The sequence below is a fragment of the Chamaea fasciata genome, unplaced genomic scaffold, assembly GCF_029207755.1.
Source record: "Chamaea fasciata isolate MVZ Bird 193981 ecotype frontalis unplaced genomic scaffold, bChaFas1.0.hap1 SCAF_31, whole genome shotgun sequence".
Taxonomy (NCBI): domain Eukaryota; kingdom Metazoa; phylum Chordata; class Aves; order Passeriformes; family Sylviidae; genus Chamaea; species Chamaea fasciata.
The window spans coordinates 919,889-938,425 of record NW_027094116.1 but is presented as its reverse complement, the minus strand read 5'-3'; the positions used below and the strand labels follow the sequence as shown (position 1 = coordinate 938,425).

Genomic DNA, 18,537 nt, shown 5'->3' with positions numbered 1-18,537 from the left:
ATCAGAAAAATAACCATTAGCTAAGGAACTGACAACTGTTTCCATTCCCAGAGCTTTATTTTAGACTCAGCCCTTCGTGAAAGGAAATGCGGCAGTGGGACCCTAAAGCCACCCAGCAGCTGGAATGTCCCCACAGCTTTAGGAATTGATATGTTTTTTTGGGTTTGGATGAATAAATTGGGAACAACGACTCCAGCTTTACCTCAGAGAGTGTCCCTCCCTCCTCATCAGAGGAGCGCCTCGTCCTGGACCTCTTGGCTCCACGAGGAGAAGAAGCTGTGCTCTCCACATCGCTCTCCAGCAAGCTCTGCAGGGCAGGAGATGCTCTCAAACCATCATGCCACAATCAATAACTGCTCAAAATAACATTTCAAAGACTCTCTTTCAGTCAAATGAATAGTAGAGCATTGAAGAATGATTACTGGAAGGTCCTGGATGACTTACAAGTGTCCATGTGTGAAAATAAAGAGTGTTCTCCTGCCTCAGACACAGAGCTCTGTGCTGAGCACACAGACCTTAGCACAAGCTGCATTTACCTCCTCTGCAGTCTCATCCTCATCTTCATCATCAGGCTGGTATTCTTCATCAGAGGAATCATCTTCCTCCAGGGGAATGTCCACGAACTGAGGTGGCTGCACACAAGAGAAAGAGGGTGACCACTGTTAACAGGCAGGAGGAGGAGCTGCACTCTAGGGATGCACAGTCAGGGCAAATATTTAAAACTGAGGAAACACTGAAGTTCAGAAATCCAGAAGAAACCAAAGAAATAAATTACTAAAAGATTGGCAAAGGAAAGCAAGTGGTTTGAGAAGGTGCAAGAACGGGCACAAATGATTTAGTATTTATATGATGGAAATTGCATGAGGTCAGAGATGGTTTTAGTACACGAGTCTGCTCAGCTCTCCAAAAGATCTCTGCCTCAGCAGGAAGTCTCCAGTAAGGTCTCCCCTTTCCCAGCAAGAACTCACTTACCTTCATCTCATTTGCCTTCTTAATTGGAGAAATATTCCATGTTGGAATCACCTGGGGACAGCAGAAACACTTGAGCTGTGTCACACAGGCAGGGTCAATCTCAGCAAACTAAGGAGCACCTGAGCTCGTGACCTTGATCTCCACAGTGGCCAAGCAACAACAGAGCTCAAACAAAGCCTTCAAACCTCCCAGGGGATCTCCAGGAAGCCACTTCAGGCCAATGCCCACTGGGAATTCACTGCCCTTCCCAACCCTGACCCAGCTCTGTGCTGCTCAGCTCAAATTAATCCTTTTTTTTAAACCCTGTCTTAACTAATTCTTTTCATTTCAAGACTCAGACCACACTTCTGCTTCTCTTAGAGGGTCACACAACCAAAACCACTCACAGAACAACGGGACAGGCTGAGTTGGAAAGGACCCACAAGGATCATGAGCCCAAGCCCTGGCCCTGCACAGACCCCCCAACGACACAGACACCCCACCCTGTGCTGGCAGTGCTGTCCAAAGGCTCCTGGAGCTCTGGCAGCCCTGGGGCTGTGCCCATTCCCTGGGGAGCCTGGGCAGTGTCCAGCACCCTCTGGGGGAAGAACCTTTCCTGATCTCCAGCCTAAAACCCCCCCTGACACAGCTGTTCCCTGGGGTCCTGTCACTGTCACAAAGAGCAGAAGTTGGAGCTGCCCCTGAGGGCAAGGGGAAGGTGCCACAGGAAAAGCAGATGATTTACTTACCCCTCCTTTCTCCACAACTTCCTTCAGTTTGGAACGAGTCATTTTGGGCTCCTGAGAGTTCAAAACAAGACAACACCAATGAATTCAGTCCTTTCCTTAATGACACATTTTCCCCAGCAACTCTTTTTGAAACTTTTCTCTTTTTTAAAATTCATTACCTTTAAATTCACTACCTTTGAACAACCTTTCAGACATCACCACAGTGACCTCAAAAATAACTCCTCATATTTCTGTTTTGTACTTTACATTCAGACACTACTCACTTCATCTAGGTGGCAAATCTGATAACGAAATCTAATTATTATAACAGGAAAGTTACTTATTTGCCCTACCTCTTCTCCCCACATCCCATTATGGCCCGGCAAGGCAGAGTGGGGAAGGCTTTGTGCATTTGGAGCAAGTGATAAAACAAACTGAGCAAGCTTTTTACTCACAAACAAAGGAATATCTTCTGTCTCACTGATGGCTGCTTTCATCATGGCCACCACGTGTTCATTGGTGATCACTTCCTAAAGGAACACACCAAACCAGGATGTTTGTTAAAGAGAAACAGACAATATAACAAGTGTTAGAATAAACTGCCTGGAAATATGATGGGGAAATACTCAGTGCACAATAGGCTTTGTAATTACACTGCAGCAAAAATGATTGCTCAGAAATCAGGCAGTAAAATTTAAAGCAGCACAGCAGTGATTAAAATGTTCGCACTACGCTTTCTGTGAATGCTCCCCAGAATAAATTCCCAGCAAAGAGAAAAGAAAATAACAGTCAAAACAAAAGCCCACATCAGTTTCCCTGATATCAGTAATCAGTCATGTCATGTAATCAGTAAAATGTGCTGATCCCAGTCACAGGAGAAATGCTGCTGTGAAGCTGCAACAGAAAACCTAGACCTCGATTAGACCTCAATCTTTAAGCACTCACAGGCTCCCAAAACAAGGGTGCAAATCTCTGGAGGAAGTATGGAATAATATCCAGTTTTTAAAATATTGTGCTACTGCATTCCAGCAAACACTGCACACATTTCGGAGAAACAGGAAAAGGCAGGAGAGACACAGTATCCCAGCCTGCATTTTCTGAATGCCTCCATAAGGCTCCAGGGAAGGCAGGTGATTGAGGAATCTCCAGCCCTCCCACAGTAGCACGTGATAGAGAAAGGAATTAATTGGGTTAATTCCTAATTAATTGGGCACAGGAATCCACTGGTGAATCTGCCTGAAAGAACCATGGCAGTACCCAGGTTGTTTGCCACAGGGATGGCAAAAAGGGAAAATATCTGAGTTTACCTGGATTTGAACAATTCTAGCTGCAGGGAAAACAAAAGGTACGATTTTTGATTCTGTGGGAAAATAAATAGTATTTCTCTCCAGATCACACTTTGGGATGAACTGAAAAGACTCAACAGAGGTGCAGAGTGAGAGATTCACTCCAAAACTGTGACAGCACAAATATTCTTCTGGCAGCTCCCCTCTAACTGAGAGTTGTGTGATGGACATTAACTAAAAGTGATGCATTTCTGTCAGCACCACTAGAAGCCCACCAGAAATTTATGATGAAACAGCTCATTCAAAAAAAAGGAAACAGAGTTCACAGCCTGCACCTGCTCACGTGGGCCCAGAAGAATCATTTTAGTTCAGTTACTCCTGCTGTTGCTGCTCAGGAAAAGCAAAACAGGAGCCACTGTAAACACGGGGGAGTTGGGATCAACATCTGCTGGCAAAGCAGGGCCCCGGTGAGTGGCATGGACACCACGAGATCCAGTCACACAATGTCACAGATGTTAACCCCTGACGCATCTTCACAGACTTATTCACGGGATCCCCTCTCCATAGATTCATTAGCAGAGATCAGGACGTGGGTGCTGACCAGGAATCAGGAATCCAGGAGGCACCACCACTCCCCAGGGCCCCACACTCACGTGCAGGATGTTCCTCACGTTGACCACGGTCAGGTTGTGTTGTTTGGCTCCATCCTCCAGGGTGCGATCCAGGGACTCGTCCAGTTTGATGTCACAGGACAAGGAGCCATCTTCTTCCAGGCTTTTCCCTTCTCTTTTCCGTTTGGTTGCCTTCCTCCTCCTTTTCCTCCTCTCAGCATCCTCCCCATCCTGCCCCTCTGAAAATCAGCAGAAATGGGATCTGAAACCTTGGCTGCTTCGCATCCAGCACGTTGTGAGAAGATGAGTTTGAAAATAGACACGAACTAGAATTCTGCAGCTACTGAGACAGTAAAGCTTCTATCAGCTGATGTGAAACCACCCAAACAGAAAGAGCCATGAGGACTAGAAAGCCTTTTGAATGATGGATTCAAGTTCTGCAGGACCTGACTGAGGTACTCGAGCACATGGAGGACATACAGCTGCCAGAATGATTTATAGAATGGCCCAGCAGCCTTTTTACACCTTTAACAATGCTGCAAAACTCCAGGTATCACACAGCAAGAACAGGTTACAGTTTCCAGGACTTAAAAACTGTGTTTTCCTGCTTTGCTGACTCAGAGAAAGAAAAGAATCATCATTTTCTCTGAAGTAGAGCAGTGATTTTCAGTAGCCAAAAATTGCAGAGATCAACTCCAGCAAGTTCCACTACGACACCTGTACTTTACTGAGACACTGAATTATGGAGCACAAAAGGGAAACTTTAAAACAAAAAAAAAAACACCCTGCACCTACACAGCCCCCAACATCTACACAATTCCAGAGTTTGCTGTATCATTCACAACATTCACCCAGAAAAATAAACAGCCCCAAATCCAAATTTTCCTCATCCCTCTGCCCGGGATCACTCACCAGCTCTGGAGTTCTTCGGCGGCTTCATCGTGGTGGGATTTCTGGCAGGCACCTGCAGGGAGCTTCTCCCTGGAGACTCTGGCACTGCTCCAGGGTTTTCACTTGGATACGGATCCCGCTGAGAACTCACTTCTACCTCTGTGTACAGCTTGGGGATTTTCCCTGCAAACACAACACCCAGCTGTAGCCAGAGACACACAGAGCAAAGGTAACACACTCAAGTCTGTGCAACACCTAACCCTAACAAATTCATTTTCCATTCACTTTCCCGTTCAAACACATCAAACCAACTGCACAAATCTCACTCAGCCACGGGTGTGATGCAGCTGCACAGGGCGGCAGCAGCTCCACCCTGCTGGAAACAGGCACAGAGATCCCACTCCAGCTCTTTCAGCCTGGCTCCCTCACTATCAGCTGGGCACAGCCACGCTCAAACCCACCCCTGTCACATGAGCCAACTGCCAGGACCCGGTGATTTGTTCAAAACGTGGTTATTGTACAAATGCAGCTGCCACAGGAGGGGCAGGCACAGCCAGGGGGGCATTCCCAGCTGGAACAGCTCAGTTGGCTGCCCCCTTAGGATGCATTTTCCCAGCGGTGGGCCAATGTACCCACACGGCTGCAGGGGTGGCTACAAACCCTTCAAACACTTCCCCTCCTGTTCTGGGCAGACCCAAAGGTTCCACAGCCTAGAAAACAACTGGGAACTGTCTGGTTCCACCTCCTTCCTTGACACAAACTCAGCCAGGGCCAGCCAGGGCCAGCCAGGACCAGCCAGGGCTGAGGGCCCCTCTCAGCTGGGGCTCCTCTCCAGGCTGAACAGCCCCGGCTCCCTCAGCCTTTCCTTGCAAAAGAGATGCTCCAACCCCCTCATCTCTGGCCTCACGGGGGCTAAGAAAGGCCGGACTGTGCCTTTCCCACACAGCCACAGCCTGGTTTGGGTGGGCAGGACCTTAAAGCCCATCCAGCCCCTCTGACACGGCAGGGACACCTTCCACTATCCCCCGGTGCTTCAAGCCCCGTCCAACTCGGCCTTGGGCACTGCCAGGGATGAGAAAACATCGGCAAAAACCTCATTTTCATTCTATTCTACAACACTTCCTAGGGGAAAAAAAAAAAAATCCAAAGCAAAATAAACACCACCAAATCCCAGGGCCCAAAGCAGCCACCCCTGCCGGTACCTTCCGCCACCGCCGCCGGGCTGCCGGGGCCCGCAGGGAGCTCCTGCCCGGGCCCCGGGGCCGCTCTGCCGGGGGCTTTCCTGCCGCCCTTCGGCGATGCCTCCCCGGGCCCCCTCCCCGCGGGCCTGCCGGAGCCATCGGCAGCGCCGGAGCCTCCGGGCAGCTCCGCGTCCTCCCCACCACGCTCCCTGGGGCTGGGCGGCCCCGCCGCCGCCGCCGCCGCTCTGCGCTTCTTGCAGGGCAGCATCTTCAGCGCCAGCGCCATGGCGGGACCGGCTCCGGGGCCGCTCCGGGGCTCGGCGGGCCCCGCTCGGGCCGCCCGGTCCCGCTCCCCGCGCAGGAAGCGGAAGCGCCCGCGGCTCGCCCTGCGCATGCGCGGCCCGGCCGGTCCCCGCCGGGGCCCCGGTGAGGCGGGGCCGGGGGGGGGGGGGGGGGGGGCACCGAGCGCCGCCACCGCCATCTTCGCTGGGCACCGCCGCCGGCCCGGCCCCTCACACACACAGAGACACACACACACACACACACCCCGCTGCGAGCCCCCCGCCCGTCTCTGCCGTCGGAGGGTCTCCCCGTGCAGCGGAACCGGTCCGCCCGGTGCTGCCGCCCGCGGCCCCGGTGCCATCGCCTCCCGGTAGGAGCGGGGCTGAGGCAGAGCGGGCACACGCCCCGCGGCTCCGTGCCCGGAGCCCCGACAGTTGCCGAGTCACCGCCGGGCGGGGCCGCCGCGGGCGGGGCGGGGCCGGGCGGGGCGAGCGCCGCAGCGGGACCAGTCGGCAGCTCCTGCATCCCGGCCGCCAGAGCATCCTCCGCACCGGGCCCCGCACCCCCGCGGCCCCGGCCTCGGCGGGGCCATGGCCGAGATCACCAGTGTCCACCCCGGCTTCGGTGAGTGGGGCCGTGTCGCGGCGGCCCCGGCTGCGGCCCGTCCGCTCCGGCGGGGCCCCGAGGGGCGCCCCCGGGTTCGGGCCGTGCGCGGCGCCTTCGGCCCCGCTCTCCCCGCTCGGGGACGGGAGCGCCGGTCTGGGACCTCCGCACCCGCCGGCCGCGTCCCCGGCCCCTCAGCATCCCCCCGCCCCTCAGCGTGTCTCGGCCCCTCGGCATCCCCCGGGCCCGGTCCCTCAGCGTCCCGCGGCCCCTCCGCCCCCGCCGGCCGGGGCGATGCTGCCGCCCCCGGAGCCGCCGCCGCTCGCCGCCCGCCGCCGGGGCGGTGCCAGCGCTCGGCCGCGGGAGCGGGGCCGGGGCCGGCGGTCGGTGGCGGAGCGGGGGCCGGTGGCAGGTGCAGACCGGGCCGATGACGTGATGTCTGTGCCGGGCCGCGCCGCGCCCCGGCCTTTGTTCGCGCTCCCCGGGGCGGCTGCGGCACCGGCACCGGCGCCACAAGGCGGGGCCTGCCCGGGGCACCGGGCGATGCTCGGGCGGCGGCGGCGGGGCCGGGGCGGGGAGGGGGAACCGGCCCGGCCGAGCGCTGGCGGGGCCCCGGGCGGAGCCGGGAGCCGGTACCGGGAGCGCCGCGGGGGCGATGGAGAAGCTCCAAAGCCCGCTCGGGGCCCAGGCCGGGTTTGGGATGTTTTTTGGTGCAGCCCCGGGGTGAGGAGGGCGGGGGCTCCTCCAGCGCTGAGCATCCAAAGCGCTGCCCCCGCCTGTCCTGCAGCACCCGCCGACCCGACCCTCCCACCCTCGGGCCCCTGGGCACGGCTCGGGTGCTGCATTCCCTCTGAATCCCGAAGTACTCGGGGATATTCCGCCGTCCAGCACCATTTATCTCATGGAAAACGGAGCCGCTTCCCTCTTACCTTGTGTTTCCTGGGATCCGAGAGCCACGTGCTGTCACCATTTAACCACTGGCCATCGCTGGGGCGTCCTTAGCAAACAGCGGGTTTAAAAGGAGATTTCCAGTGATTCTGGATTTTGTTCCAGTCAAATGTTAGCGTCACATCGGAACAAAGACCTCTTCCACAAAGTTTGGATGCAAAAGCAAAGTTGTGCTGTGTTGGAGGGAGGTGTCAGGCTGTGCTGCCATTTCAGGGGGACACTGGGCACAGGGAGTGCTCTGAAAGCTGCAAAATCTTCACTAAAATCGGGTTTAGGGAGCTTTAGGTCAGCTCGGGGAATTATGGAGACAGGACCAACGGATGGATGGAATGATTACATAAATAGGAGCCTTCAGCCAGGACAAGGGGGATTGGGAGTAACTGAGGCACTGGGTGAGACGAGGTGGGACACAGCAAACCTCCAGCCACGTCATGAGGCTGAGGAGCTCTTTGCCACAGAACATCATGGGAGCCAAATGTAAGACTTGAAATAAAATTTAGAGTTGAAATAATTTTTAGAGTTACAGTAATTCAGTGAGAGAAAATATTTACTTGGTGCTTTCTGGTGTCACTGTTGGGTGCTGCTTCTGAAGTTGTCCCATCAGAGGTGCAGGAAATGAAGGTACAAGAGCTGATCCTGTGAAGATCAGAAAAAAAACACACACCAAGAAGCAAGAATAAGAAATAAGAATAAGGAATAAGAGTAAGAATAAGAATAAAAGAATGGAGTTTCAGCATTTTTCTTACACATCCACCAAAGCCTTTTAAGCTGAGTTGTCTCCAAGTGAGCTGTTAAAGATCATTTGCCTCATATCAAAGAGGGAACATGAAATAAACTGAAGTTGGGGTTTTGGGGCAGTGTCTTGTCAATACTATGAATTCTTCTTGCTTTAATTAATTCAATCCCAGGCTCTGCAGTGAGACCTGGGACAGGTTTCTCCTGGAATCGGTCACCACAGCCAAAGATTCCAGCTGCAGGTCAGAAAGGTTTCTGTCTAACTAAAAGTGGTTTTTCCAGTTTTGGGAGCAGGCAAAATGATCTTCCCGGAGTCTGTCAGGTGCTCAGTTTACAGCCTGTTAGCCTCACTAAATGATGATGTGGGAAGAATAAAGAAAATCCAAATTCGTGGTGCTCTCTGTGGCTTCAAGGATGAGGTTAGAAGATTATTTCTTCCTGTTTGTGGTACAGAATGAAGAGGAAAACGAAACAAGTTTACCTTTTCTTAACCAGCTGTCTCATAGGGCCACGATTGTCATGACAAGGGTTTTTTGCAAAGGAGTGGCTTGTACAATTTGTGCAAGAAAGATACGTAGGGTTAGAGGGCTTTTTGGGTTTTTTTGTTTGCTTCCAAAAAAATAAAATAAAATGGCTTTAAAACCATGAATACAAAAATAAGTTACATGAAGAGCCTGGCTCTACCTTCCTAAAACCTCCCACCAAGAAACTGAAGACTACAAAAAATCCCCTCCTTTCCCTCCCCTTTTAAGACTGAACAACCCCACCTCTTTTTGCATCTCCTTCTCTTGCATGTGCTCTCCATCCTCCATCCACCCCGTTCTTTCAGTCCTCTCAGAATTGCTGGAGGATGTCAGTGCAGTGTGCTGGGGAGCTCAGCACCACTGGTTTCATTCTGTGCCTTGGTAAAACTTCCCCCAAGTCATCCATGAGCAAATAAGCAGATAAAAGTGAACATATTTATTTATTTATTTGTTCTGCCTTGCCATCACTGATTAACACAGCTGGCATAAAATCTACAAAATATAAGATAATCCCTAAATCCAAACCCAGGATTTTCTGTCTGTTGGTTTGGACACCGGATTTCCATGGGAGATTTCATGTTTACCCTTGGCCTCAGCCACAAGGGCCACAGGACAAAACAACCATTTCAGGGCAAAGGGATATTTTAAAAATCGTTAATGAAGGATATCTCAGGTCCAGCGTTATGGCCATATTTATTACTCCCTCCCTGTCGTGAAAATAGAATTGTGTAACGTTCCTGAACAGGGCATTAAAAAAATAAAAGAAAAAGCTTCCTGCACATCAAGAGCCCGCGTTCCTATGGAGATGCTGGTGATGCAGGAGCTGGGTTTGGCAAGATAAGGCAATCAACAGTTTGAGATCCTTAGCTCATGGAACACAGGTCAGGCATGCCTTAGGAGTGTGAGAAATAAATTTAGAGATAGAAGCGATGTCTGGGGAAGCTGTGATAGGCAGATCCCAGAATTAGGAGCACGACAGGACTGTGTAGATCTGCAGCCAGGTGTGCTGGGGGCCCCAGCTCGCTCCTCACTGTCTTGTCTTCCCACAGATGTGTCTCCCGTGGTGGCAGGACTCATTGGAGCCACCGTCCTGGTGGTTTCTGTCTCAGTCACAGTCTTTGTGTGGACATGCTGTCACCAGCAAGCAGAAAAGAAGCACAAAACTCCCCCCTACAAATTCATTCACATGCTGAAAGGCATCAGCATCTACCCGGAGACCTTGAGCAACAAGAAGAAAATCAACCGGATCCGGAGAGACAAGAGCAGCACGGCCAAGGAGGGGGGCAGGGGGAACCTCCTGGTGGATGCTGCCGAGTCGGGGCTGATGGGCCCCGACAAGGCTCCGGACGGACCCCCCCACGTCGACCAGCTCCCCATCAAAGTAGATTACGGAGATGAACTCAGCCCAGATCAAAGCCTCACTCCAGGAGGGAGTAAAACCTCCTCCCCCTCTTCCCCGGGCGACGACATCATGCTGGGCGACCTGACGTTCTCAGTGGACTACAACTTCCCCAAAAAGGCGCTGGTGGTCACCATCCAGGAGGCGCACGGGCTGCCCGTGATGGACGAGCACACCCAGAGCTCCGACCCCTACATCAAGATGACGATTCTGCCCGACAAGAGGCACCGCGTCAAGACCCGCGTCCTGCGCAAGACCCTGGAGCCCGTCTTCGACGAGACCTTCACCTTCTACGGGATCCCCTACAGCCAGCTGCAGGACCTGGTGCTGCACTTCCTCGTGCTCAGCTTCGACCGCTTCTCCCGCGACGACGTGATCGGGGAGGTGATGGTGCCCCTGGCAGGGGTGGATCCCAGCACCGGGAAGGTGCAGCTCACCAGGGAGATCCTCAAAAGGAACATACAAGTAAGTCACTTCCGTCTAGGCTGACTCTGAACTTTCGGTCCTGAGCCTCTGTGGTTCCCCGAGCAGGAGTAACGCAGATGCTCACCCGTGAAGCTTGGTTTTTTTCCCCAGATGCATCTTTTTTGGTGGGATACGGCTGTGGTTTTAGTCGAGCGTTTCTCTGCTGTGTGGTGATGGCAATTGGCTAAGGTTTTGTCGCTGCTGAGGCACAGGGATGATGAATGTTATGATGGATGGTGCCAAGAAAAAAAGGCAAATTCTCATCTCCAAATAAAAGCTGATGTGATAACAGGACATTCATCTGCAAACCTCACTGAGAGAGGGAGGTTTCTCTGATCTGACCGGAATTATTTACTAATTCTGGATCTACTTGGAATTATTTACAGCCAAATTGTGACTGTAAAATGTGTCAGCAGAGCCTGACTGGGTTCCCCTCGTCCTGGAGCAGAAATCAGCTCCCAGGAATCCCACCCGAGATGGGTTGGATTGGGAACAAAATGCAGACATCTAAAATTGGGGTGAAATGACTCCCACTCTTAGTGTCTGGGTGTTGTAAACAAAAGGATGAGCTCTCTGGAGCAGATGTTTGTGTGCTCAAGAGGAGGAGGAGGCAGAGGAGGAGGTACTTCAGATTTTAATCCTCTTGCTCAGTTGATTTCTGCTGCCCATCTCCCAGGTTCAAAAGCAAGAGGCAATTGGGCTCATTTATTGCTGCAACTTCTTGGAAATTGTTGCTGAGCTCTATAAAATCCTTCCTTGTGTCCTAGAATGGAATTATTTAACTTGAAATGTTTCTACTTTATGGCGTGTTTGGCTTTTTTTTTTTTAGTATTATTTATTGGAGATTCTATGTCAATGACTCCAAGAAAACGAGAATTCTGGTAATTACTTTGCTGTTCTTCAGTTCTAGGGATGCTTTACATTATGATAGAACAAGTGGCTGGTTCAGGGTCTTTAATATATTTTTTTTTTTCAGTGCACTGACTGGATCTCTTAGAGGTCATAGATTAAAAATAGAGGGAAAATAGATTTAAATATAAATAATTTTAATCAAGGATGTAAATTATTTAACATTTGTTACTAATCAAAAGTTGATTTACCTTGGTGCCAGATGTGCACGCTTGAAAAATCTGCATCATTCCACGGTGCCAAAACAGCCACCACTGAACAAAGTCCGTCAGGAGGTTTCAAAATCCGGGATACAGAATTGCATTCAACACCCACTAGTGACCCAGTGACCCAAGCCAGGCCTACATTCCACCCTAGTGAACATTCCCAGTGGTTTCTAACTGGCAGTCATAGACTGAAAGTTGCTTTGAAGCAGAATCCCGGAATGATTTGGGTTGGGAGGGACCTTAAAGATCATCTCATTCCAACCCCGTGCCATGGGGACGGACACCTGAAGACCAGAAGAACCCCAAAACTCTTAATAACATCCTCACCTCCCCAAAGAAATCTCTCCTTGGCTGTTGTATTCTTCCGTATCCAAGGAGCCAAAGTTCCAAACATTTCCCTTCCAGGCCCAGGAAACTTGCTCCTGTATTTGTTCTCCTCCCAAAATTTTGCACAAGCAGTGAGTTCCCAGCAGCTGGTCCTTGTGAGTCCTTTCCAACACAGGACAGTTATCATTCTGTGATTCCATGCATTGGAAAAACTCGTGTTAAACACACAGAAACCACCTCAATAAAAAGACACCACCCAATGAAAATGAACATTTTCCAGGCTGAAGTTCATGCTCTGCATTTTTTCCCGCCACGCTGAGCAGAGGAGCATCAACAGAACTTCACCTCAGAGCACAGAATGAGGCATTTGCTGTCGTGCTTCATTGTTCTGAGAGGAGAAAAATCCCTTCCTTGGGGCCTCAGTGACCCTTTGCCCTGATGGGGCAGGGGGAGGTTTGGGAGAGAGCCCAAAGTTTCAGCAGCTCTGTGACTGACACCACACGAGTTCCCAGCCCTGGCTAGTGCTGTTCACCTTGACAGCAAATAAACTCCATCTCAATTAGTGCCAGCTCAGTGGAAGTTAACACACACCATCTGGAAACCAAAACTAATTATCTTAATGTTATGTTAATGCAGTGTTACTCTTTGAAAGGAGGCACAGCAGGTTTAACCGAGATCCGAGAAAAAAATCTGCTCTGGTTTTATCTTCTTTTCATCTTCATCCCGTAGTTTTGCAGGCTGAACTGATGGTGAGACTGTCAGGACACTCCTCAAGAGCCTGAGGGGCTCAGCTACTGAAGCCTCACCAAAAAAAACAGTGGAATTTGTGCTCCTAAACCCCTCAGAGCCCTTTAGTAACAGCTCCCCAAAGGCAGCCTCGGCCACTCCTCTCTCAGGTCTCACCAGCTTTCCCCTCCTAGAAATGCCGAGCTCCAGGCTGTGGGGATGCTCACAGGTGTGGGGTGAGCACGGGCTGGTTTCCCTCCTGCAGCTGAGGCACCGAGAACGACCTGTGCCTCGTTTCCCCACTCTTTGGGCATTTAGCACAAGGAAACGAAATCCTGGGGACCTCCAGAAACTGCCCCTGTGTCTGAGACCACCTTGTGCTAATGAGTTCTGTGTGTTTCACCCTGCCAGAAGTGCATCAGCAGAGGGGAGCTGCAGGTGTCCCTGTCCTACCAGCCCGTGGCACAGAGGATGACCGTGGTGGTGCTGAAAGCCAGGCATTTGCCAAAGATGGACATCACCGGCCTCTCAGGTAGAAGCTATTTTCTCCAGCTCTGAGTGTGTGGGGGTAAAAAGATAAATTAAATCCCCAAGATCCACTTGCAGGGCTGTTCCCTTGTTTCAGCTGAAGGTTTTTGCTGTTTACACGTTTTTCTTCAAATTCTTAAGGGTGATGGATTGCCTGGAGTGCTCCATCACTCACCTGGAGGAGGTTGTGCAGAGCAGCCCAAATCCATTCTGCTGGGAGCCCTGGCTGGTTTCTGCTGGCAGGAGCTTGTGAAGGCAGCAGCTCTCTGTGCTGGATCCATGGGATCCATGGGCTGAGGCCAATGCTGTGAGGAAAACTGGGAACAGCCCTGGCTGGCAGAAGCAGGACATGAGCCCAGGTGTGCCCAGGTGTGCCCAGGTGTGCCCAGGTGTGCCCAGTGGCACCTGGTCTAGGCCAGCCCCAGCGTGGGCACAGGACCATGGCAGTGGCACTGCTGAGGGGCCTCAAATCCTGAGCTCAGTTTTGGGCTCCTCATTTCAAGAAAGACCTGGAGGGGCTGGGGTGTGTCCAAAGTTGGGGACAGGGCTGGAGAATTCCTGAGGGAGCTGGGAAAGGGGCTGAGCCTGGAGAAAAGGGGGATCAGGGGGGACCTTGTGGCTCTGCACAACTCCCCGACAGGAGGGGACAGCCGGGGGGGTCGGGCTCTGCTCCAGGGAACAGGGACAGGAGGAGAGGGAATGGCCTCAGGGTGGTCACCAGCAGGAATTTCCCCATGGAAAGGGTGGTCAGGGCTTGGCAGGGGCTGCCCAGGGAGGTTTGGAGTGCCCATCCCTGGAGGTGTCTGAGGAACTCCTGGAGGTGGCACTGAGAGCTCTGGGCTGGGGACGGTGGGGATTTGGCACAGGATGGACTCGATGGGCTGGGAGGGCTTTTCCAACCTCCATTCCATCATTCCATCATTCCGTGGCTCTGTGGTCCTGAGCAGCACTGTTTCCATGGCTGGCTGTGTCTGCCTCAGGCCCTGCCTCTGCAAGAGGAGGGGGACAAGTGTGACAAGGAGCAGTGACAGACTGGAGAGGAGGAATTAAGAGACAATTCTGGCCTGGTGTTTTCATTTTGCTGTTTCTGCTGGGTTTGTTCTTGTGATGTTTGAAGGGAGGAGAAGAGCAGCTGTTCTGGATTTCCTATTTCACAGATTTTCATGTTCCTGAATCCTCATAGCAAAGTCTCCTTCAGGATTATGGGGAAATGGTTGGAATCAACTTGAGATTCAGTAACAGCCTGACTGAGAGCAAGCGTAGTCCTGGTTTTGCAGCTTTCTCCTGGGCACCTCAGAGGGAATGCAGACAAATGCAAACTTGGCTTAATTATTGTAGGCCCTACATTTTACTCTTTCTTTAAGGAAAAAAAAAAAAAGCTGAGCATGGTCTCCAACCACAGGATAAAATTTTCAGTGATGTTCTACCTGCAGAATCTTGTGACTAACACTGTTTATTTATATGATCTTTGTATTATGCATAAACCCATTTCAGCTGGGTAAAAAAAAAAAAAAAAGGTGCAAAAGAGGCAGTGCCATCTGGGCAAGGGCCTTCCAGCTTCTAAACTTGTGTGGAATGAAAAAAAAAAAATCCCTCAGTGCCTGGTATCTTGATTGTAATCCTCCACCAGTGTCTGCATAAAGAGCAGCTGCCCGAGGGCTGGGGGAGGCTGGGGGGAAAAGGGAGGCTTTGTTTGAAACTTTATTCTTTCCCAGTACCTTCTACTGGCAGCATTTCCCATCTGCAAATCACTGGAACTGCCCGGGCTTTTTGTTGGGCTGTGTCCTGAGCAGGGGTGGGATGCTCAGTTCAGGGGACAGAGGGATTTGGGGTGACCTCACTGTGCTCTTCCAGTGCTGGAAGGAGCCAACAAGGGAGAGGGAGTGGCAGGACAAGGGAGAATGGCTTCCAACTGCCCGAGGGAAGGACCAGACGGGAGATTGGGAAGGAATTCCGCCCTGTGAGGCGGGTGGTGCCCAGAGAAGCTGCGGCTGCCCCATCCCCGGCAGTGCCCAAGGCCAGGTTGGAGCCACCTGCGGTGGTAGTGGGAGGTGTCCCTGCCCAGGGCAGGGGCGGAATGGGATTTTTGAGCCCCCTCGCAGCCCAAACCAGTCGGTGGCAGCGATTCCCAGCCCGTGCTGGAGCCGCCCTGGGCTGTGTCATTGGCTCCTCGCTCTCCCCCCAGCAGACCCCTACGTCAAGGTGAACGTTTACTACGGGCGCAAGCGCATCGCCAAGAAGAAGACCCACGTCAAGAAGTGCACTTTGAACCCCGTCTTCAACGAGTCTTTCATCTACGACATCCCCGTGGATCTGCTGCCCGACATCAGCATCGAATTCCTGGTGATCGACTTCGACCGCACCACCAAGAACGAGGTGGTGGGGCGGCTGATCCTGGGCGCGCACAGCGGCAGCGCGGCGGGCGCCGAGCACTGGCGGGAGGTCTGCGACAGCCCCAGGAAAGCCGTGGCCAAGTGGCACAGCCTGAGCGAGTACTGAGCAGCGCAGGCCCGCCCCCTAGGACAGACTTAAACCTTGTTTTAGCTGTAGGACTAAACTACTTCGCGTTGAGAAAGCAGCAGCTGATCGGTTCTCTTAGTTGATGTGGTTTTTGCAGGGCACTAAAAAAAAAAATAAATAAATAATAATTCTAAGGAGCGTTAAAAAAAGAAAAAAAAAGAAAAAAGAAAAAAAAAAGATGGGGAATAAATAATAATGAGAGAGAGAGAGAAAAAAAAAGGTACCACGAGTATATATAACAGTGTAATCACGCTATTGCATGCCTACTACAAACTGAAATTAGTATAACTGCCAATATCAAGTTGCAGGTTTTAATACAATTATCTGTCACTATGGAAGTTGTGTTTGTGCCGAGCTGTCTTTGCTGGTATTCACCAAGATTGGCCTGTCTTCATTAGGCTTCTCCCAAAGTTTCTGAATTCTGCTGTTTAACCTCTAGTTTCTTGTTAGTTTTGCCTGCCCATTGGTTCTTGCAGTTCTGTTCTGTGCTGGTTTGGGAGTCCCAACCGCGTTTCCATGTAGAGCTGGGTTAGAATTCTGCACTGGCACAAAAGGAAAATACAGGGAAAATGGCACTGGCCTCCAGAGAAGAAAGAATTCTGTGTCAGGCACCGAAATCCTTGTCGTTGTGATGTACTCGGGGAGCTGTGAGGTCACAACATCCAAGACTTGACTCTAAAATCCAAACCCCAACAAACCGATCCCGTTGCTTTTGCCACGCGGGGGTCACACAAGCAGGATCTCACAGACTTCTTGGGGAACTGGGGAAATCCTGCTCAGTTTCATTTTATTTAATCCTGTCTGTGCATGAAGGGCCCAAGAAAACCCAAACACAGATGTTTCATTGATTGGTAAGGAAACTCTTAAACATTAGATGTCAATTTCTACCTGGCTGATAATTTCTGTTTCAGGGTAGAACAAAGCTGAGACAGGGAAAGGTCCTAGAGGCAGAGCTTGTCCATGAAAAGGTGACAAAGCTTCCCTTCATCCATACTGGAGTCAATTTGCATTAGACATGATCCTTCAGTCACCTGAGAGCCAGCTCCCAAAAGAGCAGTAAACGCAGGGCAAAGCCTGGCACCAAAAATGTGCCAGACCTGGAGTTCCAGGGCAGCTTGGGGGAATCCTGAAATCCTGACTGACTTCTGAGTCTGGGAACCACCTGCAAGGGGAAAGATGGCCCTGACCAGAGCGACCTTGAGCACCTCAGGCTGCTTTAACCCTGCAGAGTCAGGGATTTGGAAAAGAAGTTCGTACAGTTTTGCAGCAGCTGCCTGAGATCTGGTGGTGCTCACACAGCCCTGGAGCTGCCTTTGGATGCCAGCAGAGCATCCTGGCATGTCACTGGTTTTGGGTGTTCTGGCCACAGCCCAGCCAGGGCACATATAGGGGTGATAACTGGCAGCAAAATAATTCATGGTAACCAGTGTTGGTGAGCTGAGCAGAAATAATTATAACTGAACTTGTTCCTGAGCTCTCCAGCAGAAATGCAGAAGCAGAACTGGGTTTGCAAAGAGGCTCCTCGACAGCCCCAGGTTTTCAGGAAACCTTTGGTTGCTCCCAGGCAGTCAGTCTGCTCTGAGCCCCGTGGGATGCAAATAGGAATGCAAATAACAGATTATCATTTTTAAAATTAATATCATTTGCCTACTTACAGGACTCGACTACTGAACTTTAGATCCCTGTTGGAAAAATGATCCTTTTCACCTTCTCTTCCCTGAAATGGGAATAACTGAGCGAGGCTCTCCTGGTTCCCCACGAGGCACCAGGGCAGCAGCAGCAGCAGCTCTGGATGAACAGACAGCACTTTGTGAGCTGCCACCACTTTGGCATCTCTTCCCAAGGCATTATTTTTGGAAAGCTGATTTTTCTCACTCACAGCCACTTACTCACTGGCCCTCCCTCCCAGGCTGTGGCTCCTCGAGGCTGCAGCTCCATTTCTCAGCAGACACAAGCGTGGACTTTGTTCCCCCTTCACCCATCCCCATGACTAGGATTTCTGCCTGAGGTTGTAGTAGATTTTATCAGTGTCTTAAATGCTTTCTAGCTCGAGCTCTGTGGCTCAGAGCCACAGCCCAGAGAACGAGTTCCCCCTTGGAAATTGCTGTAGATCTCTTTCAATCCTAGTTTTTTTGCACTAAGCGATTGTGTTGCTGCAATTCAAGCAACTGTCACGACTTTCCCTCGGAACATGCCTTCCAACACCACTCCAAAGATCCGACCAGGACTAACAGCAGCAACAAAATTCCCTTCTCCCTTCGGTGTGAAAAGCATGACTAAGCCTAGATGATCTTAAAATTCCTTTAGTTGCGAAGGAAAGATGAATTTCTTGTCAAGGAAACATGCTCAGGGTAAATAGACTTAGGCTATCGGGCAGGTAGGAGTAGCTCCAACACTCTTCTGGAATAATAGGAAACTGAAAATGTGCAGATATATATTTTTTAAAACATAAAATAGACAGTAAGTGACAGCGGACTCACTGTAAAATCTCCCAGGTGTGGTTATTCTTTACCTTGTGTCTTCTATTGTAAAATGAACTTGGACAGTTACAACTTTGTGTGGAAAAAAAAAAAAAAAAAGAAAAAAGGCAAAAAACCTAACTCAACCTGTGTGAAACTGCATAATGCTATAAGCTAACCTACATTCTGTAATGCTACCTTGTATGTTGAATTTGTTAACGCACATTGAGCGTGCAAATAAAAATTAAATCACTTTAA

General features: G+C 51.2%; 2 protein-coding genes and 1 long non-coding RNA gene across 5 annotated transcripts in view; 1 reads left to right on the top strand and 2 right to left on the bottom strand.

Annotated features, from left to right (window-relative positions):
- Positions 1-6,346, bottom strand: part of LOC136303103 (GON-4-like protein) — a 27,712-nt gene extending 21,366 nt beyond the window's left edge. The window contains exons 1-8 of one of the 3 annotated variants that reach the window (XM_066206716.1): positions 6,195-6,346; positions 4,489-4,650; positions 3,619-3,815; positions 2,135-2,209; positions 1,701-1,751; positions 973-1,023; positions 537-632; positions 203-307 (exon numbers count right to left, since the gene is read on the bottom strand). In XM_066206716.1, the coding sequence (XP_066062813.1) occupies positions 203-307; positions 537-632; positions 973-1,023; positions 1,701-1,751; positions 2,135-2,209; positions 3,619-3,815; positions 4,489-4,650; positions 6,195-6,291 (834 nt within the window). In that variant the 5' untranslated portion in view covers positions 6,292-6,346. Of the gene's footprint in view, positions 1-202; positions 308-536; positions 633-972; positions 1,024-1,700; positions 1,752-2,134; positions 2,210-3,618; positions 3,816-4,488; positions 4,651-5,669; positions 5,992-6,194 lie in introns of those variants that run through there. The other 2 variants (XM_066206715.1, XM_066206714.1) reach the window with 2 other exon arrangements.
- On the top strand, positions 6,151-18,537 carry SYT11 (synaptotagmin 11). Its single transcript, XM_066206810.1, has 4 exons — positions 6,151-6,554; positions 9,790-10,604; positions 13,184-13,304; positions 15,486-18,537. The coding sequence occupies exons 1-4, from the start codon at positions 6,521-6,523 to the stop codon at positions 15,797-15,799; spliced, it is 1,284 nt and encodes a 427-aa protein (XP_066062907.1). The 5' UTR covers positions 6,151-6,520; the 3' UTR covers positions 15,800-18,537.
- Positions 10,520-12,928, bottom strand: LOC136303181 (uncharacterized). The gene is made up of 3 exons (XR_010724165.1): positions 12,047-12,928; positions 11,705-11,767; positions 10,520-11,367 (listed from the first exon to the last, which is right to left on the bottom strand). It is a non-coding gene; the product is annotated as an uncharacterized lncRNA (long non-coding RNA).